This window comes from Martes martes, assembly GCF_963455335.1.
Source record: "Martes martes genome assembly, chromosome: 10".
NCBI classification, from domain to species: Eukaryota; Metazoa; Chordata; class Mammalia; order Carnivora; family Mustelidae; genus Martes; species Martes martes.
The window spans coordinates 109,935,511-109,959,857 of NC_137898.1; the positions used below are offsets into that span (position 1 = coordinate 109,935,511).

General features: G+C 37.1%; 1 protein-coding gene across 1 annotated transcript in view; it reads right to left on the reverse strand.

Annotated features, from left to right (window-relative positions):
- DDX10 (DEAD-box helicase 10) overlaps window positions 1-24,347 on the reverse strand; it is a 276,083-nt gene that overhangs the window by 39,081 nt on the left and 212,655 nt on the right. Inside the window, exon 17 of the mRNA XM_080817845.1 lies at window positions 300-436. Coding sequence (XP_080673971.1) covers window positions 300-436 — 137 coding nt within the window. The remainder of the gene's footprint in view (window positions 1-299; window positions 437-24,347) is intronic.

Sequence of the window (24,347 nt, forward strand, 5' to 3'; positions counted from 1 at the left end):
GAATTTTTAACAACACTCTCAATAGAGTCCTATGACAGTGAATTGAAATAAAATTCTGCCTCTGTTTGCATTAAGTATACCCTACTAATACTTAAGCATAAAGGATTCAGAAGGAGAAAGAAGAACAGAGAAAAGAAAAAACAACTCTTATTATAACTCTGACAACTAACAGTGATCACAGAAACAATAAGAGAGTCCCCAAAATGATGAGAAAAAGCACAAAACATTTGTCTCTACACAACCTCTGCATTCAGAGGAGAAGATACATATACTTAATCCTACTAAAAGTAAAAACATACCTAATTTTATTTTCCAGGTCTTCACTATCTGATTCTTCAGAGCTTCTGTACTTATCTGGATCTGGAAGTGTGCTCGGATCAAATCCATCATCATCATCATCACTCCAATCCAGAAAGGCTTCCTCTTCATCTCTGACCTAAGAAAACACAAGGGGAGTTGTGGTTTTAAAAAAATGGCTGATGAATAATCAAGTCTTATTTCAGGACTCAAATAAACACTTCTCTAATTGATAGCCTCAAACTGGAAGCCTTCTATTCTGGTGAAAGCCATTATTGACTTTCAGAACCATTATCATTTGCAAAGAGAAAGGAAATCCGTGTCATTTCAAAAATAAAATGAAAGTATGATTTAGAAAGTAAATCATCATTAAGTCCTTAAACAGAACATGGGAAAAATGGTCAGTTTTACTACTTCCACATAACTCAACTGTCAAAGAAATAAAGTATAAAATAAAGTTTTTGTGTGCTCCTATCCATACACATGTGAATTTCAAAACTCCCCAGAATATTACATGAAGATATAAAAGGTCAGATGATAGGGTAGAAAAACTCTCTTTTTGTCCAATGACTTTATGTAATCTAAGTGTTAAAATTAATAATCAGATCAATACAAGTTCATTAATAGTAAGGAGTGTTCTAAATTCAAGTGTAAGTATGAAGTCACTAAAACAATGGAAAATGAGAGGAATACCAAGAGACAGATGAAGCAGTAACACATGGAATTATCCCCATGTGGGGTTAATTCCGTTTTATGCAAGTGGGAACGTAGGTGGACTCTTTTTTTTTTTTTTTTGCTTTTATTTTATAGTGGTTTATTTTTGTCAAAGAACAAAGCAATGTAATGTTAAAATATGCTTACTACACATTTATGTAATGACCATTCCTTATAGAAAATTTATTTTTGGCACATTGTGCCTCTTATCTACTAGGTTACAAAACCAAACAAGTATCACCACATGCATTTAACAGATTATAAGTAGGACTTAAAAAAAAATTCTGGATGAGTTTCTCTCAGTTACCATCTTTATAATTCTTCTTCACACCATATGAGACAAACGTCAATGATTCTGTTTTCAAATGTTTAATGTTCTTTCCCAGGAAGTGAATAACAACTCAGAATAGCATAGCAAGTAACTGTGCAAGGCCATGATAGAGGGCCTCTAACACTTTCTGAACAGCTCTCCCTGGATAACATCTAAACATAACAAAAGGAGGAAGAGGAAAAGAAAAGAAAGATTAGTCATCACTGCAAAAGGCCCCTATTGCTTTCCTGGTAAAGCTCCCAGCTGAAAATAACAGGCCTGAAAAAACTGTAGCAAAGGTGGGGGTGGGGGGACTTGCCATCAAATGCAGTAAGCAAAGGCCTGCACAGCACACTATATGGTCCACTTGAAAATACTCAAAGATATCAACAAAATAGAATGTCATCATATACTCAAAAGCACTAATCTCCTGGGCTACAAGGTATTTCCAATTTTCCAGTCCGATGCTCTCAATGGAATCTGAAGACAGAGCAGACTCAAAACAATTCTCAAGTTTTTGGTCTCAGGGTACCTTTACACTTAAAAAGTATGAAGGACTTCAAAGTCCTGTGAATGTAGATTATATCTACTGACAATTTACTGTATTAGAAATGAATACTAAGATTTTTAAAAATTGATTTTAAAGTAACAACAAAATTCACTACATTTTAACATAAATGTCATATTTTATGAAAAAGTTATAATTTCCCAAAATAAAAGAACATTGTTTTCGATTTTTGCAAGTTTCTTTAATAAGTATTTTCCCTTTCTTTCTTATTTTTCTTTCTCTCTTTCTTCCCCTTCCTTCCTTCTTTCCTCTCTCTCTCTCTCTCTCTCTCCCCCTCTCTCTTTTTAGAGGGAGAGAACACGTGCATGTGAGCCAAGAGAGAGAGGCAGGCAGGAGAACAGGGAGAGGGAGAGAGAGAATCTCAAGCAGGCTGCACACACAGCATGGAGCCTGACACAGAGCTTGATCTCATGACCCCAAGAACATGACCTGAGCCCAAATCAAGAGTCAGATGCTTAACCAACTGAGCCACGCAGGTGCCCCTTTCTTAACTAGTTTAAAAGGAGACAACGGAATGCCAAATGTTCCTCTGCATTGACAATGTGTTGTTCTGGGTGAAGTATATGAAGAAAATCCAGTCTCTCTGAGATAGATAGTTGGGAAAGAGAAGAGTAGTTTAATAGCTTTTTCGCAGTTACAACTTTCCTTTGATAATACAACAAACCCTGATGAGTAGTTTCAGAACAAGTAGTTGCAATATAGAATCTGAAGCCATTCTGTACTGTTAAATCAAAATCCAATGGTCTACTTTTCAACTTTGAATGTATCTTTAACCAGTAAGTGATGGTGTAATATCATGCATCTGCTATTTGGAAAACACTCCTTCACTTAATTTATGAAGATCTTCCTAATGTGAATCTTCAAGTGCTGACACATTTCATTTTATAATATTTTTTAAAATCACATTTATTAATATCACCATCAATATAATAAGAAGTATCTTTCAAAGTATGGGGAAGCTACTGGTGGATACAAGTTCTCCAAAATTCTAATTTTTTTCTCAGAAAGTCAAATTTTATGATTAGCAATAAATATTTTTAGTTTTTCCCTTGAAATGTAAGCAACAAGCAACAATTTTCTTCTGGTGCTTTTCAAACATTTCTCTTTATTATAGAATACATCCAGGAATGGATGTTCCTCTTTCTTGTGGCTCTGCAACCTTCTCAGATCTATCATTTCATGTTTTTCACTACATTTGGGGAGTTTGAGCCATTATTTCTTCAAACATTTACATGCCTCTTTCTCATCTCTCCTTCCATGACTACCAGGACAAACATATTGGCCTACTTCACAGTTCCCGGAGGTTTTGTTCTTTTTTCAATCTTTTTTCTTCCTGGTTTTTGGACAGGGTCACTTCTACTGGGACTTCAGGTTTGCTATTCCTTTCTTCTGCTATTTCCAAACTACTTTTGACCCCATTTGGCATGTTTGGGCACTTTTTTTTTTTTTTAAAAACGGTAATTGCGTGTTTCAGCTCTAGGACTACCCAGTTTTTTTTGTTTTTAATAGTGTTTCCATAGCTCCGCTGAGATTATCTCTGTACTTATTCATTCATACCATATTTTCCTTTAATTCTCTGAACATACTTTCCTTTAATTCTTTGAACATATTTAAAATAGCTGCTTTGAAGTCTGCTAAATTCAAATCTGGCCCAGTAGTTTCTTTGACTGCCTTTCTCTTGGGTATGGATCACATTTTACTGCCTAATTTCATTTCTAATATTTTTGTAGAAAAAAAGACACTGCAGATAAAGAAACTGAATTCTGTTACGTTTTTCTGAGGACTACTGGATTTGTATTCCATTAGGCAGTTATCTTGCTTGGATTCAAACCACAAACTCTCTCTAACCCACGGTGCTCAGCTGCTTATGGATCTGTTCTGTCCTTGTGGCTGCCAAAAGCTGCTTTTTTAGTCTGACTTCCTACAGGTCTCCCCTGAGCCTGGAACACGTGACACTCAGCCAAGGACTTAAGCAGAATTAAGCTTACCTTCTCTATCGTTTTCTTGCTTGTGGGAATTGCTCTAATTTCTACCTGTTTTATTGGCTTTGAGATCTATGCTCTGACACTGCAAGTAGAGTATTTCATTTAACTGCATTTTAACATTTAATCCCATTTAATATGCTCTTTTAGCATTTATTATAAAGCAAGTGGACTTCATAAAAGTCCTATAATAGGAGAAATAAATTACATAGTGAGACTCAGTATAAATATCTCACTCAGTATTCCAGTGTACATATTTGACTATTTGAAGGAAAATACTAATTCAGACTGATGAAAATTTAACTAGATAAGATATTATTTGGATTTCTGTTACTCTAACTCTCTTCCAATTAACAACATTCAGGTTTTGTTATTTCCTAACTTATAAGATGATCACCATACTGTTTGTACTGCATTATATACCTTAATGAATGACAATGACAAATGAATTTAAGTTAGCAATCATTCCTTTCAGAAACAACTTCAACCGACTAGAAGTGTAGGGATGATAGAAAAAAGTCACTTTTATGTTGATCTTTCTTGTCCTTTGGTTCATTCTTCACATGGTCAGAAATAAAACTATAAAATATATCTATACTATGAAAAATACAATGTGGCTCTTTGATAGTTTTAATTTATTAAAATAAAAACACTATCATTTATAATAAATACAAAGCATACATAAAGGTCACTAATTGTCATAATGAAAACATAAGGCACCACACTCATTTTTATCCCCTTTTGGGATTATCTCCATGAGAATATAAATACTGATATACCTCCCACTTCCCAACTGTGACATCTCAGTGTGTTAGGACACCATGGCTAGAAACTGATGGCAAAAAGGAACTATTTAATATTTAAGGACTTTAGCAGGAAAGTAACTAAATTTCTACCTCAGAGATGCCATACCTGACAGCAATGGGAAGGGTGGTTGAAGGGTATAAGATTTGAAGGTAGGGTATCAGTTTAAAAACCACAATCATCCAGGTGAAAAGAGGGATTCAGTGAAGGAAGTGGCCACAGAAATGGACATGGAGGTGGGGACATGTTTGAGAGATGTTTTAATTTTTCTTTTTTTTTTTTTTGACACGGAGAGAGAGGGAGATCACAAGTAGGCAGAGAGGCAGGCAGACAGAGGGGGGAAGCAGCCTCCCTGCTGAGCAGAGAGCCCTATGCGGGACTCGATCCCAGGACCCTGAGATCATGACCCAAGCCGAAGGCAGAGGCCCAACCCACTGAGCCACCCAGGCACCCCATGTCTGAGAGATGTTAAGGAGGGAAAACCAACCAGATTCCATGGACTACATGGGCACATAATATATTGCAGAAAATCAATATGCACAGAACCATAACTGTACATCAAATACGGTGCAAGAAAGCCACTTGGTAAATACTGCAAAGATGCCTTACAAAAACACCTTTCTTCAACACGTCTCTATTAAGAAGCTATTATATGTGCCAAAAACAGACACATAGATCAATGGAACAGAATAGAGAGCCCAGAAATAGACCCTCAACTCTACGGTCAACTAATCTTCGACAAAGCAGGAAGGAATGTCCAGTGGAAAAAAGACAGCCTCTTCAACAAATGGTGTTGGGAAAATTGGACAGCCACATACAGAAAAATGAAATTGGACCATTTCCTTACACCGCACACGAAAACAGACTCAAAATGGATGAAGGACCTCAATGTGAGAAAGGAATCCATCAAAATCCTTGAGGAGAACACAGGTAGCAACCTCTTCGACCTCACCGGCAGCAACTTCTTCCTCGGAACATCGCCAAAGGCAAGGGAAGCAAGGGCAAAAATGAACTATTGGGATTTCATCAAGATCAAAAGCTTTTGCACAGCAAAGGAAACAGTTAACAAAACCAAGACAACTGACAGAATGGGAGAAGATATTTGCAAACAACATATCAGATAAAGGGCTAGTATCCAAAATCTATAAAGAGCTTATCAAACTCAATACCCAAAGAACAAATAATCCAGTCAAGAAATGGGCAGAGGACATGAACAGACATTTCTGCCAAGAAGACATCCAGATGGCCAACAGACACATGAAAAAATGCTCCACGTTACTCAGCATCAGGGAAATACAAATCAAAACCACAATGAGATATCCCCTCACACCAGTCAGAATGGCTAAAATTAACAAGTCAGGAAATCACAGATGCTGGCGAGGATGCGGAGAAAGGGGAACCCTCCTACACTGTTGGTGGGAATGCAAGCTGGTGCAACCACTCTGGAAAACAGCATGGAGATTCCTCAAAAAGCTGAAAATAGAGCTACCCCATGACCCAACAATTGCACTACTGGGTATTTACCCTAAATATACAAACATAATGATCCGAAGGGACACATGCACCCGAATGTTTATAGCAGCAATGTCCACAATAGCCAAACTATGGAAAGAACCTAGATGTCCATCAACAGATGAATGGATAAAGAAGATGTGGTATATATACACAATGGAATACTATGCAGCCATCAAAAGAAATGAAATCTTGCCATTTGCGATGACATGGATGGAACTAGAGGGTATCATGCTTAGTGAAATAAGTCAATCAGAGAAAGACAACTATCATATGATCTCCCTGATATGAGGAAGTGGAGATGCAACGTGGGGGATTTGGGGGGTAGGAAAAGAATAAATGAAAGGAGATGGGATTGGGAGGGAGACAAACCATAAGGGACTCTTAACCTCACAAAACAAACTGAGGGTTGCTGGGGGGAGGGGGGTCGGGAGAGGGTGGTGGGGTTATGGACATTGGGGAGGGTATGTGCTATGGTGAGTGCTGTGAAATGTGTAAACCTGGTGATTCACAGACCTGTACCCCTGGGGATAAAAATACATTATATGTTTATAAAAAAATTTAAAAATTAAAAAAAAAAGCTATTATATGTGCTAGATACATGACTAGGTTCTGGGGATGCCTAGTAATGAAACAAAGTCCCTACCCTAACAAGAAAAGGAGTTCTCCTAGGATATTACCCATGGAGAAGCATAGCATGAAAGCCAGGCTCTGCTATTTCTGGGGAACAGCCAGTCAAGAGGGAACTGGCTCCACTGGCCCTGCCTGCCACCTTACAGAATGCAGCCTTCAACTCACCGCTCCTCTGACATGGAGCTAACTGATTGCAGATCCTGACGGTCAACATGCTTCTCTTCAGGTACTTCCCGGCTGGAAGCTGCAACCACTCCTGCCTCACTGACTAATCACTCGCCCACCTCTTCCCCCAACCTCAGCCTCAAACAAGAACCTATAGGTGCAACGGTGTCACACCTATACTACTCTCTTCTCTCTTTATAACCCCAAGAAAGAAGGTCTCACACACAGAAATCAGGGTCACCTCTATGAACTGGCTGTTCCTGAGATAGAGTTTCAGAACCTCGGAGGAAAATATTTCACCTAAAATAAGAATGGCTTTTCCTAAAATAGTTACTTGGAAGACTCAATTATAAGTAGGACAGAAGAAAATACCTGAAAAAAAAAAATGTAACCCAACTAGCTTCTATTTTGTTTTCGGTTTTGATGATGGCAAGAAACACAGATATGAAGTGTCACCCTCCAACAATAAATTCACAAAGGGCTCTGACACACTTTATCTTACTTGATTTTCAAGCCCTATGAAGTAAGAAAATAATTATTGCTCTTGTTCTCAAAATGAAAAACTGCGATTCAGAGGACTAAATAACTTAACCAAGGTCACACAAACCTGGACATATGCTAGGCCTTCTCCTGGATCACCCTGAATCTCAACCCTCACCGTAAAATCTCTGGATTTGCTGCTTGTACAATTCTTTCTTCAGAATCAAGCATATTCTATGAGCTTCATAAAACAGAGTGTTGCTTTCTGTGTACCCTCCATGCACCCACCTCCACTCTGACTGGCCTGGTCTCCCAGGCACGTGTCTGGTGTCTCTTGCCTGCAGCCCCACACCAGCCTACTCACCAGACTCTGTAACCATTCTTCCCCTCCTTCTAATCACATCAACTGTCTACGTTGTAAATAGAATGTTGTTGTTGTTGTTGTTGTTGTTGTTTCATTAAGGTTAAAGTCTGATCGTGTTTTCACCTGCTTACAACTTTCAAGACACCCTTTCATTCAAGTCCTAGAACAAGACAAGGCCCCTCCCATCTCAACAACCTAACGCCAGGTATTTTTCTACTAGAATCCTCTTCCACTTACTCTTGTCCGATGTGCGATGTTTTCTTATACCAAACGTGGTGTCTTTTCAACACCAATTTTCCAATGCCAAATGAGTGTACCAGCAATTCAATTCCGACACTATGCAGGGTCAGCAAAGACCCCACAGGTAAAGGGCTCAGTCCCATGAGACATCAAATGCCAGCTGCAAGTGGGGTCCCCAAATGACCTGCACTTCTCCCTAGCCAACTACAAATTCAGGGATTCTCACAACCTCCTCCTCAGGTTTGATAATTCTCAAGAATGATTCAGAACTCAGTACAGTGCCCTGCTATGACTGCCAGCTTATCTATTATGGAAGTGACAACTCAGGAACAACCAGATGGAAGAGATGCATAGAACAAGGTATGGAGTGGGGAGAGGGGTAGAGCTTCCAGGCCCTCTCCAGGTGTGCCACCTTCCTAGCACCGTGACATATTCACCAACCTGGATGTTCTCAGAATCTTACTGTTCAAGAGTTCTTATAACTCCATTTCCAGGCCTAACTTCCTCCCAAGAAATAGGAAGTAGGGCTAGTTCCCACCCTCTAATCCTGTGTTCAGCCTCTCTAGTGACCAGGCCCCCTTTTGATGACCTGAGTCACCTCATTTGCATAAACTCAAGTACACCGGACAGGGGATTCTTAGGAGTAATACAGCACTATCACTCAGGAAATTCCCAAGATTTTAAAAGTTCAGTCCAGGAATAAAGATCAATTATATTTTTTATTATACAACACCTGGTTAATTTCAAGTCATCTGGTCTTAGATTAAGCATTTCTAAACATCACTTCCTTGGTAAAACTTCCTGCAGATTTGTTTCAGTGCTATACCTTGAGCGAATTCCCTATTTAATGTCTGTATTCCTTCCTAAGCGGTAGGTCCCATGGGAGTAAAGGCCATAACCTACTACTGCTGTTGGAATAAATATCCAGGCCCAAGATGGAGGCACTCCTACCTGGGGAGCCATGGGTGCAAATCAAAACTTTTGGGTCCCTGGTAAATGCTCTGCTTGACCAGGAATGCACTATATCGAGTCAGTTAACCCCAAGCATCAAGCCAACTCTGGGTTTTCTCAGCCAGAACAAGACTATGTGGCCCCAATCAATCAGATACTATTTTCCCTCTTCCTTGTTCTTTATTCTTTATCCTATCAATCCTTCCTGCCGTAAGTCCCATTTTGTAGTTCTCCAACAGCAGACTGTCCACTTTGCAAAATGTTAAAGCTTGTATCACCTAAATTGTCTTCTTTGAATATTTTTTTAAAATTGCTCACTGCTGTAATCAAAAAGCATAGAACAGGTTCTCAAATATTTGATAAGTAAAAAGATATTTAACGTGAAAACTCAAGTGGAATATGATTTTATTATTATTAATGAGTGTATAAATACTTATAATCGATAAAGGTTTAACACTGGTTAAGTTAGAAATCTCATCAATTTAGATCTGATCAAAGGATTTTTATAATTGTCAACCACTTACATCTCAGATTCCTCAGGCATAAAACAGAAATATTTTATAGTATTTAGGCATAAGGAAGCTGATGAGAAGCTTAATTAATTGCAGATGCTTGGAAAATATGCAACCAGCTTCTTAATAGGAAAAAAATGAGTGGTCAGTAAAGAAAAATGAATGTGTGATAATGCCTATAAAATAATAAGAAATTGTGTTTAAAATTCCCTCTAGAAGATTATGTAAGAAAACTTCAGGTAAGAGTCAATATACACACCAAGGGCTTATCCATACACAGAGAATCTAGTTACGGACTCAGGTATGAACAAGTCCTTGACCCTTATATTCATTCAAAAAATACTGGAACCTCAAGCACGTCCCTCAGCTCAAATTAATCATTTTCTTAGAGCTCAGTATATATAGCCCAGCATGGGTAGGCAAAAATAAATGAGTTAGGGTCTTACTTTTGAGAACTTTAAAATTTTAGAATAGAATACTGTTTAAACTTCCTTTGGCAGACAGATAGCAGAAAGAGCCAGACGGTACATCTAAATACATTTCTATACATGCTGTATTTCCTTTACTTCTTTTTCTTTCTGAGGGCACGCACAACTACAGCCAAAGCAAAAACAAAAGTGAAATCCTAATGCTAAAAGTGAGAGTACAAAATGGCCCAATAAGAAATGTAACACACTCAAAGCTTGATAACTCTAGAACATATCTGAGAAGCGGAGGAGGGCTGACAAGGGAGGGAAAGAAAATAGATTATTTCCTTGAACTACACACAAAGAACCATAGCATATTTTATTAGGCCAAAGACCTTGAATGTTATAAAGTAACAGGGACGAAGATTTTATTGCAATCACTTCGCTAAGGGGTGGAAACGGAAGCAATACTACATGCAGTGGATGGAGAGACACACATGCTTGCAGGTTGTGATCATCAGTGAGGAAATCAACTCCAACTCTAAATTACCTGGTCTGCCTTCCTATATACTTCCTATATACACGGCATTCAACAAAAATAAATAAGATAAGCCCTAAGAATTATCTTCAGATTTGAGTTATTTAATTCCATATAGGATTTTTTAAAAAGACTTCCCATAATGCATGAATTAAAAGCAGAATGCCAACTCTGACACATCAAAATTTCATGAGGGAAAATCCCAAAATTCATAATCAACTATTTCTGATCCTGAAAAAGAATGTAAAGATGGTGAAAAAAATGTTTAGAGAAAAATGAGGTATTCAAAATATATTCTGTTCTCACTAAAAAAACTTCAAAACAACTTTCTAAGAAAGCACTGAGATGATACTTCAAAGTTTTGAAATTTAAAATAAAAATTCTGATTGCTAAAGACAGCCAACCATTTTCAGTAATTAGAGATGGATTCAGTTTTTTGAGATTTACCCAAGCTACACATTCCAGGTACGAAGTTCCTGAGTGAAAAAAAAATCACTGAAATGGTTTTCTCAACTGTAAGCACAAAAGGGTTAATGATATTAAAAGCTGAAAGTCAGCATCTACTAAGGTCCATGTGCAGAATAGTAAACACGGGAGCAGCTGACAGAGCTGAGAGATCACTGCTCCTGACCATAATGCCAAATTTTAACTGCCTGACTCCTCCACTTTTTAATAAGGATGTTGTCATACTCATTAAAATATTTTAGAATATTTTCAGTTTCTGGCTCTTAGAAATTTATTCCATAATAGCAATGTTGCGCTTTGGCCTAATGCTGATTTTTATACTCAGTTGCTTAGTATCTGGCCAAAGGGTGTCTTTTCTGCACTTCCAATATATACTGGCTGAATTGCACTTGAAATCCGGAACTCTGGTCAAGGGTTCTGGACTGTACAGTTATGGGGCTCTTGTTCAGAAATCTGTCCTTCCTAACTTCTGGCACTTACCTAACAGGCATAGTGACTCAGAGGAAGGCAACACATTTCAGCCCTGGCCATCTAATCATAGAGGAAACTGAGGGAACAAAGGGAACACAGGACGTTGGGAAATGATAAAAGCATTATCCAGGGGAAGAAGCAGGAGAATTTAGGCAAAGGCTACCTGTTTAGAGAATTTCTTTCTTAAATCTAGTCAAGCCTACCCAAATCCCAACCAGTACCCTCTTTATTTTTCCCAAGCGTTCCAAAACAATAGAAATATCTGATTGAAAGGCTATGAGGAGGTGATATAAATAATACATGAAGTGAACACAGTTAAGAATGGCAGGCGAAAGGCTGGGACATGAATATTCAAAGCCTCAAAGAGCAAGTCCCAAATTTGGAAGGATCTTCAGAATTTGGAATAGTCACTCGACAACTATGTACTTGCACACTTGCTGTTTGCTGAGCATTGCTATAGAAGAAGAATGTAATCTGAAACACGGCATGACAGAAGAGACTATGATTCAGCATTTTAACCTTAATAAGACTTTCAACAAAATGAAATTCCTCCTAAAACTACCTTACACAAAATTCATTATTCTTCCTAAATTGCTTACTGACTCGCTTACTTAATATATGACTATCTCACAAAGCTCTGAAAGATACTGAGAATGCGACAATTTCATAATATCCTATTAAATAATGGTGCTTCCTATTATTGATCATCTTTATTTCTTATCCTCTTCTTTCCAGAGGAAAGTTACATCAAATAGGATATTAAACAAAGTACAAATTCCAGTTTGCCATTCTTGTCACAATAATGAACACTTAAATCTACAATGAGTCACAAGACCCTGATTTGATTGTCCTACCGGCAGCTGGCACTATGTCCTTAGGCAATTTACTAACTCTGGGAGCTTGTTTCCTCATCTGTATAATCTAAACCCTGTCATCTACCATTCAATGTTGCTTTGAGGATCAAATGAGAAAGTACAAGAAGTCGTCTGCGATAATGTTTATCATCATTAATAGCAGAACTGTACAATAACAAAAAGACATTCCAGCAGTTTGGTGGTCTCATCCTTTTTAGGTATCCCTCTGCTTTCTCCAAACATTAATTCTAACATAGGCAATAATATGCAATAGATTTAAATCTCCTTAGGAAGCAGTGTATTCATAATAAAAAAAATTATACACAAAAGAGAACAGAACTGAAACTATCAATGTCAGAAAGTTAGCAAAGGTAGCTCAAGAATAAATAAAAGTACTACTTTGTAAACCAAGTAGTAAATAGTTTGATGAATGGAATATTATTCAACAATGACAAGGACTGATACAGGGGTGAATTTCAAATGCACCTTGCCAAGAGAAAGAGAATGGACCCCAAAGGCTATATACTGAGAGATTCAATTTATATTAAAATCTGGGGAGAAAAAAACAACAGAAAACATATCAGCGGTTGCCAGATGTTTGGGAGAAGGCAGCAAGAAAGAATTTCTTGGGATGATGATGTACCTGTATTGTTTAACTTTGATGGTTGCAGATGCACGCCTCTATGTATTTGTCAAAATCCATAAGTGAATACCACAAATAATGAATTTTACATGTGTAAGCTAATAAAAGAGCCCCCAAATAATATTTTAATGATCTTTAAAGGTGTTCACAATGAATCAGTAAATTATGAAGACCATACTAATAAAAAAATATGTATAGAGGAAACTTTGGGTGGTAGAATTTTTCCTTTTTCTACCAATCAAAAAGGGTCTTACAATGAGTAAGTAATATTTTGAAGTCAAAGAGATAAAATATTGTTTTTAAGATTCTAGAGAGGTTTGTAAGGACTCTAATATGACAACAGTGGGCTTTCAATTGGAAGTTTAACGTAGGGTTCCTGGAAGGCACAAAACTACTGAAACAACATCAAAAAATTCTTAGTATTCACATATATACATTTTGCAAGAAGAGTCATAACTTTTAAGATTCCATGAGCCACCAACCATCCCTAACTCCTGTTCCTGGTCAAGAACTAATGCTTGGTACAACTGTATTTCTTGGGGCTACACTGATATTAAGAACACAGACCTCATATTAGACAGTTCAGAGTTTTTAAGAGGGTCATTCATTCCCAAAAGCCCTGAATATGAATTAGGTTTCAAATGCCAAATGGTACATGCCAGTCTCATAAGAATTGTTTCAGGCTGCTGACAAGCAGAAAAACACCGAAGTCATAAACTCCCCATTGTTAAGGGCGAGAATTCCTAACAGCAATTCATTAAACAGTCATAGAATGAGTGGGATCAGGTACCCCTCTGTCACATGACTATCTTTGCAATCTTTGGCGAAACTTTTAATTTCTCTGGGAGAAAAGGGAAACTGTAACCACCAGTTAGACTCTAGCTTTAGAGTAACCGAACATGGACAGGATGAGTTTCAGTCACATGCATGTTTACTTTTACCACATTCCTCACAGTTTGTTCTACCAATTCATTTCTCCGAGGGTCACTCCAAGCACAACCTCAACTTCGCTCAGCGAGCTAGAGGAAAACTACTCTCTGTGGGGACTAAAACTGGTTCATGTTTGGTGAAAATTAAATAGCAATTTAAAATTAGAAATAAATTGAATGAATTCAAGTTCTGACAAATGCATATGAATTAATCCAGTAGAACGTGAAAATTCACTCACCATAAACATACAAAAAGCCAAAAATGCTAAACAGTGTGTGAAACATCCCCTACAAATATAAAAGTTACAAACCATGATGGTATATCTTCTAAAGAAACAGGTAATTCTGATATCACTAAACAAACATTCCCATCCCAAACCAACTTCTGTTAGCATCGTGTAGAGCGGGGCCTCAGTTGCCTCTGCTACCACCACCCTGCTCTCAGAGTCAGCCTCCTTATAAAAGCAGATCATTTCCAGTGGGCTAGTTTTAAATAAATTGTCCATTAAAAAAATCACAATAAATATGTTTTTGCAATGTTTTATAAATAATAATCCAATAATTATATTATTATAATTATTATAAATAAATTATAATTATTATAAATAAATAAAAATGCAATAAAAATGTTTTCTTCCTCATTTTCTCTCGCTCCCTCCTGCCACTATTTTAAACACCAATGATTCAAGGGGAAGGGAGGGGAGGAGAGATAAAAGAAAGACATTACTTTGGAAATAGGTGGTTCTTCAAAGTTAATAATAGAGTTAGCAAACAATTCCAATCCTAGGTATACACCCAAGAGAAATGGAAATACGTTTCCACACAAGAACTTACACACAAACAAAACCTGTATGTAGCAGTATTATTCATAATAGCCAAAAAATCTGAACAACCCAAATTTTCTATCAAATGATAAATGGATAAATAAAATGTAGGATATCCATACAATGAAATGTCACTCATTAATGAAAGAAATGAAGTGCAGTAGCCTTCAGCCACGATTTCAGTTCCCTGCAGCAAACCACAGGCTGGAAGTAGACGATCTCCTTCTGACACACTGTCAGGTCCACGAAGCCGAGCGCAATGTCACAATGCCTACGTCATTCCTTTCACTTCATCTCATCACGTAGGCATTCCATGATCTCACATCATCGCAAGAATAAGGGTGAGTCCAGTGTAATAAGCCTTAACTTCTACCATAATATAATGTTGGAAATGTTCTACTTTATTGTTATTAATATTTTATTGTGACTATTTATAAATTAAGCTTGATCACAGGTATGTATAAGAAAAAATAGTATATGTGGGACACCTGGGTGGCTCAGTTGGTTAAGCGGCTGCCTTCGGCTCAGGTCATGATCCCAGGGTACTGGGATCGAGTCCCACATCGGGCTCCTTGCTCAGCAGGGAGCCTGCTTCTCCCTCTGCCTCTGCCTGCCTCTCTGTCTGCCTGTGCTCACTCTCTCTGACAAATAAATAAATAAAATCTTAAAAAAAAAAAAAAAGAAAAAAAAGTATATGTAGGGTTTGGTACTATCCACAGATTCAGGCATCCATAGGTAGTCTTGGAACTACCTTATCCACTGCCAGTGGATAAGGGAGAACACCACTATACATATATACGTCCCTACATTACTGACCCTATTAATCTGGAGATACTTTAGGAGCAGTAACCTTTGTATTTCTCTTTGTAACACTCAAAGCCCCTTATCATGAGCACTTTGCACACAGTAAGCACTGAGAAAATATTTGTTACAAAAATATAATGTAGAAGTTAACTGTGGTCCTAGATTCCTGGACCAAGTGAGACAACCAATATATCTTTCCCCTTAAGATTTGTATTAGAAAACATTCAGAGGCTTTAAATTTCAGCTTCTATATTTGTAGCCAACTCTTCGTCATAGTCTTTCCAAGGTTAAAACTGTAAGCAATATATATGTCCCTACACAGACCTCATGAAATATTTTACCCTATTTTTTCAATTTTGTGAATATTCTGGGGTTGTGTTGAAATATATCTAAAATACTTTAAAAAGCACATCCCTTTGCTCTGAAAAAATGAGAAGCTCATAACCATATGCTGCAGTCTTAAATATTTTATTTGCTAATAAGTAACTTCTCTATAAGGAATTTCTCTTCTATGGTCTTTATCTGAATTATAAACAAGGGAAAAGGTAGGCCAGTCAGCACAAATATCTGAAAAGCACAAATACAGGTAATTCTGATACAAAGGAAGAAATGATACATGTCCTGCAGGAGAATCTATAATTAAAATGCTACAGAAGCTCAGCCAACAAACGGAAGGCCTGCTCTAGCACTAGGAGGGGACAGTGGTATTGGCAGATGTTAAGGAAAGTTTTATGAAGAGCGTTGTTTAAGTTATGTTCAGGCTAAATAAGGAATGGGACATGTAAATGACATGAAGAAGGCCATTTCAGGTGAAGGCATAACATCAGCAAAGACAAGGCCATCAACTGTGTAGGCACATAAAAGGTCAGTCCTAGAAAAGTAACTAGAACAAGGTACTTCCCACTGCCCTCCAAGCAGATGTAGCTCCCTGCCAGAGTGCACGGCCTGGGAAGCAGAAGACCACTTTTAGGTCCCGCTGAACCCCCTCAGCCAGGCATTCTCCCCAACAATTAACAACCAAATGGGGGAGGAAGGGATCGGACTTGTGTGGGAAGAACGTACAGGGGCAGTGGTGGTGGTGACCAGGCAACTTCTGTTAAATCTTGGGTCCTCCATGCTCACTGTGTGCCGTGACTGTACCAAAGCTTTAATATCTGGGGATTAATATGGTATTAATAATTAAGTAGTCATAATGAGGCAATAAATATAAAGTGCCTTATACCAAGCTTAGCCAATGCAGGCACTCAATAAATGACACAAAGTAGTTGTTTTGGCAGAAGGGAAGCCGAGGAATATAAATTATTCTAAGAAGGTGGACAGGCCTGGGATCCGGGGCTAATGTATCTTTGTACTATTAAGGGGGTCAAAATATCTGTAGCTATTTTTTAGCCAGGTAAAGTTTAGGATTACAAAATAATTCTCAGTATTGTTGTCTTTATGTTGAAGCAAAACTGCCCAAGTACTTCATTTTATTCTAATATTAAATTACCAATTTGCATTTTCTTTTGTGAAATAATGATAATGATGGTTGTGTGCTTTTACGTGTGCTCAATGGAAAAGTAACCAATGGTGGCAATGCTATGATATCCCTCATTTTCTTTTTAAATTTTTATTATTATATATTTTATTATACTGTATTTTTATTATATTATTTTACTATTTTTTTTAAGAGGGGGAGAGAAAAAAGTGTGGGGGAGAGGAAGAGAGTATCTTAAGCAAGCTCCATACCCAGCACAGAGCCCAACATGGGGCTCAATCCCATGACCCTGAGATCATGACCTGAGCCAAAATCAAGGGCTAGATGCTTAACTGAGTGAGCAACCCAGGCTCCCTTCCCTCATTCTTTATTGGTTTTGAAACGCAAAAGTTTGGGAATCAGTATACTCAATATACTCCTGAGATCTCTGTAACTGGTTTTATAACCTACCTAAATTTTAGCCCAATATTACAAACAAATAATGTAACAGATGTCTACTGGAAAAGTCAAATAATTTGTAACCTAACACAGAGGAGGAAAGAAAATAATAAAGGTAGTTCCAGAATAACTGGAGAGAAAGAACTAAAAGAGACCAGTTCATCTGTGAGGTTCAGAAACTTAACCAGAGGCAGGTGAAAAGCGAGAATAAAAGAGAGGTTATTAAGGAGGTACCCAAAGACAGCAGCTTACAGCTAAAGTTCAGAACATTGTATTCAAGAACATTTGGGAACACCGGAATTTTGGGTGGCCTGCTTACAGACAGTATGATTTAAGAAAAACAAACAAAAGGAAAGACAAAAACCACTAAAAATGCCCACAACTAAGTATGATTATTTCTACACAGCCAGGCCTCACACTTTATGTCATGTATCAAAGTGTGAGGCGTTGTGCTTCCTCTACAAAATACCCATAATTATTTTACTGTTGATGAGGTCATCACTCTTTGGCACTGGGATGGGTTTACATGGAACAACTGCCATGACTGTATTTGCTTGAATGCTCATGAGGGCAAGTTTCTGATTTTCCTGCCGAACATGTGACTGACACAGGCACTGGGTGACCTCATTCCGTGACTCTTATCTCTCTTGTGCAGCAAGTAATGTGTTTTTCAGTTCACTTCCCAGAGACTCTCCTCAACTTTCTATTGGTCAGCACTGCTTTCACACTGTACATGCTACAGTTGTGAGGGAAGGTGAATTGTGTGCAGGAATGAGAACTGAACAGCGAAACTCTGACAGGCCCGTGTACATGGAGAACCACTGTCCTAGAGCTGTGGTCCATGGTCTACTAGGAAGCCAAGATGGATTGTAAACTCATTAAAAAACACAAGAACTCTCTGTTGTTCTTTAAAGGAATGATTAATAATTCCCTGTACTTTTTTTTTCCAAATAGCTCTAAAGGTTATTTACTGGGAAACTATGTAGCCAAATTACTAGAGATTAGTAAAATCTGGTATTCAAAAATTAAGGGTCACTTGGTTATCACAGATTTATCCCTCTTGTCTTAGTTTGAGTAATATTTTCAATTATTATTTTTCTTCATTATGAAACTTAGTTTCTTTAGTATTATCATTATCGACTGAGTTTGTTCATTAATTATACAGAGGTGATATATGTTCGTGCATTTTCGGGTTTTCCTCAATTTTCTTATACAGTGACGTGTTACTGGTGATATTCCATTTGTGAGAATATGCATTATTTAAACAACTTGCCATCTACCATCAGTACAGGGTAATAAACTTGCTATGGTATTTTTAGGTTTACATGGCATACAAATCATATGCAAGCTCATATACTGTGCCCCATTACTGACACTAGTTTACAAATACCTTAGTATCTCTATTCTGCATTTTTACATTCTGTATGCATATTGTAATGTAATGCTGTTATATGGATGGTTATGCTTTAAAAAAACCAAAACTTCCTGAAAACAAAAAATACTATTGGAACTTTTCATTATTTTGATCTTCTCTAGTTCTTTATTATCACAGGTCATTACAGGTAGGGCAGCAGTTAGGATGAGAACAAAACACACTGGAATCACTGCCTTTCGGCATCAGAACGGCAAATTAAAGATTAGAAGGATCTCAAAGAGATATTTGGACCTCTATGTTCACTGTAGCATCATTCACAATAGCCAAGAGGTAGAACCAACATAGATGTCCACTGACAGATCAATGCATCAACAAAATGTGATATAAACATACAACGGGATACAATTCAGGCTTAATAACTTAGGAAGGACATTCTGACACATGCTACAACACAAATTAACCTTGAGGACATTATGCTAAATGAAAAAAGTCAGTCACAAAGGCAAATACTTTATGAGTCCACTTATATGCATCAAACTCTTCTGACTTTTCAAGTCAGAAAATTGAACAGTGGATGCCAGAGGATGGGAGAAGGAGGAAAAGAAAAGTCATTGTCCAGTGGGTATCCTACCGCAGTTTAGCAAAATGAAAGAGTTGTGTACAGATCAGTTCCTGACAATGTGTAGGTAGTCAACACTACTGTACACTTAAAAATGGCTAAAATCATAGATTTTATACTGTGTATTCTATCACAATTAAAAAAGGTTATTAGGGGCGCCTGGGTGACCCAGTCAACTGAGCGTCTGTCTCTTGATTTTGGCTCAGGTCATGCATGACTTCAGGGTCATGGGATCATGTCTTGTGGCAGGCTCCGTGCTCAATAGGGAGTCTGTTCAAGATTCTCTTTTCCTCGGGACGCCTGGGTGGCTCAGTTGGTTAAGCAGCTGCCTTTGGCTCAGGTCATGATCCCAGCGTCCTGGGATCGAGTCCCACATCGGGCTCCTTGCTCAGCAGGGAGCCTGCTTCTCCCTCTGCCTCTGCCTGCCACTCTATCTGCCTGCGCTCACTCTCTCTCTCTCTGACAAATAAATAAATAAATAAAATCTTAAAAAAAAAAAAAAAAAGATTCTCTTTTCCTCATCCTCTGTCCCCCCTAAAATAAACAAATCTTTTTTAAAAAAGATTATTAGCTAATATTCTCAACTTTATACATTACAAATAAGTACAAGCAAATACACACTGATGTATCGAGTTTAAGCAAATTCCCTAAAATCATCAAACAAGTTAATGGCAGAACTAAGCCTAGATCATTCGTTTTTATCTTCCAGTTGAGGCCAGACAAAGCCACTCTCATATAAAAATTACATGTCTACAAAGTATTTGGAAAGAGGTAGGCACTCAATAAAATTCTTTTTTTCCCGGCAGAAAGGCAACCGAGATAAGACATCAAGATGGACTTCTTATTCTGAATGGACTTGAACTCCTGAGTAGGCCTCAGTTATAGAACCAGTATGATTTCAAAACAGAATTCAGTGACACTTGTGATAAAGACCAGGTATGATAATTGCTTTATCAATAAACTGTAGATTGGGTTTTCTACCTCAGTATCAGACAACTTTCAACTCTGAAACCTGCATGGGTTAATATTTTAGGACAAGAGAGACATGGCTAGATAGATACCAACGCATACATTTATCATCACTCACAAGAACACATTACAGGAAATGGGCCTAAACCAATTCCTTCCCAAATGGGGCCCAGAGGGAGAAGAGTTAAAAAACATGCATTGGCAAGAAAAAATGTGAGGGACTACTGCCCTAGAAATCACTAGCTCCAGATACCAGGATGGGGCTGCAGGGATTCTTAATTCTGGCTCACTAGTATCTTTGTTCATTTGTTTCACCTTTTAAGAATACAGGTGGTCAGGCTAGAACTCTTCAAAATGCATCAACAGGGGCGCCTGGGTGGCTCAGTGGGTTAAAGCCACTGCCTTCGGCTCGGGTCATGATCCCAGGGTCCTGGGATCAAGCCCCGCATCGGGCTCTCTGCTCAGCGGGGAGCCTGCTTCCTCCTCCCTCTCTCTCTGCCTGCCTCTCTGCCTACTTGTGATCTCTGTCTGTTAAATAAATAAATAAAAATCTTTAAAAAAAAAAATGCATCAACAACCAGCAAGAACTGCTTTGTAACAATTCTCCTTAGTAGCTGCTATCTTATGTATATGATCTGAAATTAGCAAAAGCTCTCAAAGAGATATTAGTACACAGCAGAATATAATCACAGGAAAATGGATCTCTTACTGAAGTCCTTTTCAATTAACCTGCCTCTTCAAGTTCTGACTCATTTCCTCGGAACTCTCACTAAGGTGGCAGAATGTGTACAAACTTTCCAGAACTGCTCAGTAAGTGGAGGACTGCTCCAAGGAGGAAGTTGATAGAACTTTCTTTTTGGCACTAACGGTTTATTACAAACCACAAAAGAAACAAAAAAAACAACTTGGAATTCTGGGCAGCAGGCTGATAACTTTTGTTTTATCTGGAAAAGCTTTACTGAATTTTCCAAAAGAAAGAGCTAGATAACAAGCCCTGTGCATGTATAGTATCTGAGCATTTTCACTTAAAATGGGACTTAGATGTTTCCTTAGCTACTTCCTCTGTATTATTCAGAACTACCAGATTTTGGATTAAAATTCTAATCTTTTTTGACATATGCCTGAGATAAATTCCTGTGCTATAACAATATTATTAAGCCTGAATTATTATTTCCTTCTTATAAAAAGTAATCTAAGTTAGGACATAAAGTGTGATAATTTTATAAGATGGACGTTAAAATCAATATTAATGTATTACTAAAATACAGAAAGATAATTCCTTTATGTCTGAAAGCTAAATTACAGTCCAGCTGCTACATAACATAACATGTAACAAAAAGAAAAATAGTGAATCCTTAATATCCAGTAAGAAATAACATTCTGATTTTGGGAAAAACTCATTTAATAAGAGACTAAAGAAAAGTTTTCTGATCTCCTGAGTTTACGATCCAAGGAGAACATACAAGATTTCAATACATCACAATGGGATTCAAAAAAAACAAAAAACAGATTTCAGTATAACACATATTCATATTCTGGCAAAGGTTTCTGAAGAGTATTACACCAGCTTCAGAAAACTCTTATACCTTATAAAATGGTGAATTTTATTGTTCAAGCATTTCTAAGAGCAGTCCCTCTATGCATTCTTTCTAATTAGCCAACTCAAAGTTGTTTCTATTAATCAAAGCAGATATTTCTAACCTCGGTAGAGTTGAATTACAAACTACCTAAAATTCCATCTTTTTCTTATTTTGAAATCCCCAAGATAGTCATGATCCAAAACAGGACACAGCATAAATGCCAACTACAAATTCGATATTGTAAAAAGTTTCTAGATAGGTGGAAATTTTCACAGAAAAGGAAGGAAGGGAGGGAGGGAAGAAGGAGCGAAGGAAGGAAGGGAGGGAAAAAGGAAGGAAGGAAGGAAGGAAGGAAGGAAGGAAAGAACTCAATAATCTTTATAGTAAATGAAGAGTCTATTCTTCAAATGTAAAGGAATTCCAAATTGCCCCCAAGGTCCCTTAATATTTCATGTGAAGTATTTAATTGAAAAGTCACACAGTTGTCCTTTACTAGAAGTTTTAATTTTTTTAAGTGGTGAAGCATTTTATAAAAGAATACTAATACTAAAGAGTATGCCTAAATGAGGAAAATACCATTTTCTAAGGCATTCTGTGTCTTGAATTCTCTTAACTTCGTTACCTCCCTCATGACAATTTGCCAACAAAAGAATTAAATGTTTATTTACAAAAATTAACAAGCCAGTTCTAAGATAAACCATGAAAATATTTTCTTAAATCTGCTTCACTATTCATTTTAGGCTTCTATTTTCAAGTACAGCTGAAATAAATTACAAATTAAAATTAGAAAACTCATGATCTGCAGTACACAGTAAGCAATGGCTTAGAATCATGAACAGTGACCGATAAAACTCATTTTAAATTGTACAAACACATCTTAAATTCTACAAAAGAATCTCCATCTGAAGTGTATGTATGTATAAGAAGATAAAAAATCTCTTACTATCAATTTCCTGCATCTTTATCATCTTCACCTTAAAGACAGTAAGAATGAATTAAGGTACTTCAGCTTTACTATAACCTAATTCTCACTCTCCCTGCTGCATAGAAAACATCTCAGCACCAACCTGTTACCTTCTGTGTGACAACATGACACGTGCAGTCAAGATGTATTATTCCCATGATCTCATTTACATGCTTTCCTTTTTTTACTGAGACATCAATTCACTAATCCATGATTTTAATATCCAAATTCAATTTCCATAAAATTCACCTGTGCAGTGAAATCCCTTCAAGAACTGAAATTCCCTATTCTCTCTTGTAACAGTTTGTCACAGTCATTTGTAAGTGAGTTTGAACAGAGATTCAATTAAGATAATCAATTTTCCATTCAGCAAGACAAAAGCAAAGAAAATGTTTTGTTTACACAGGAGAAACATATTTTGAGGAGATGAATACCTGGAAATCACAGCTAACTCATCCAGTGCATAAATTTGCATGAAATTTCTTATCTTCTATTACTTTCTCTGTTTGGAAAAAAATAGGTAATCTTGCATATCAATCTCTTTAATGTTCTAATTAGCAATCAATACTGCCCTGATACGGGACTGACAAACAGCAATTTCTGTATATCATTCAGGTACTGGGTTAAGATTTCAGCCACCTACCCATGTATAATTATTTAGAGATAAGGACTTGAGACTACAATCCCTAGTGACCATGTATTTGAAAGAGTTTATTTTGTGCAGTTTACCAGAAGAATAAGGTAAGTAAATAAGCTACTAACAGAAAAATGACAAAATAAATGTTCCAGTGCATTTTTCTAAAGGTTTGGGGAATATGAATAGAAAAACCAATATAATTATTTAAAGGTTAAAATTTATAGGTTAAAAATAACAGTGTAGAACATAAATATTTGTCTAATGAGCAAATCAACAAATGGATGAAAATGTGTTAGAATTTCACATTTTACAGATAAGAAAACAGGATTAAAGAATTTAGGTATAGTCCTTGGTAGAGACAGAAGCCAAATCTTTGGATTTTAATACAAAATTAACGAAAAATTTTCCCCCCAAAAGACAATTTAATCAAGCATCTCTGTCTTTCACCCATAGAGAACTACCAAATCAGTGATGTTAATAATCTTCAAATCAGTATAAATCCTCACAAATCACTATACCAGAGAGGTCCCGTACGAATTTATATAACTCTCATGTGCATGTCATCTTTTCCTTTCTTTCTTTAGGAAGTATTTACTGATCATCTACTATATGCCAGTTCAGTGGTTGGAAGATATTTATATAGTAAATTACTTTATTAATGTGCACATATACATACAAAAGGAATCTAAGAGGACCATAAAGACTTCACAGAAGAGATTTGTCCTGAGGATGAGTTAAAATTCACAGGGCAAATAAAAAGAGAGAGGGGCAGGTAAAACAGCCACTTTCAGTGCAATGAAGGACGGGAGAATAGTGAGATC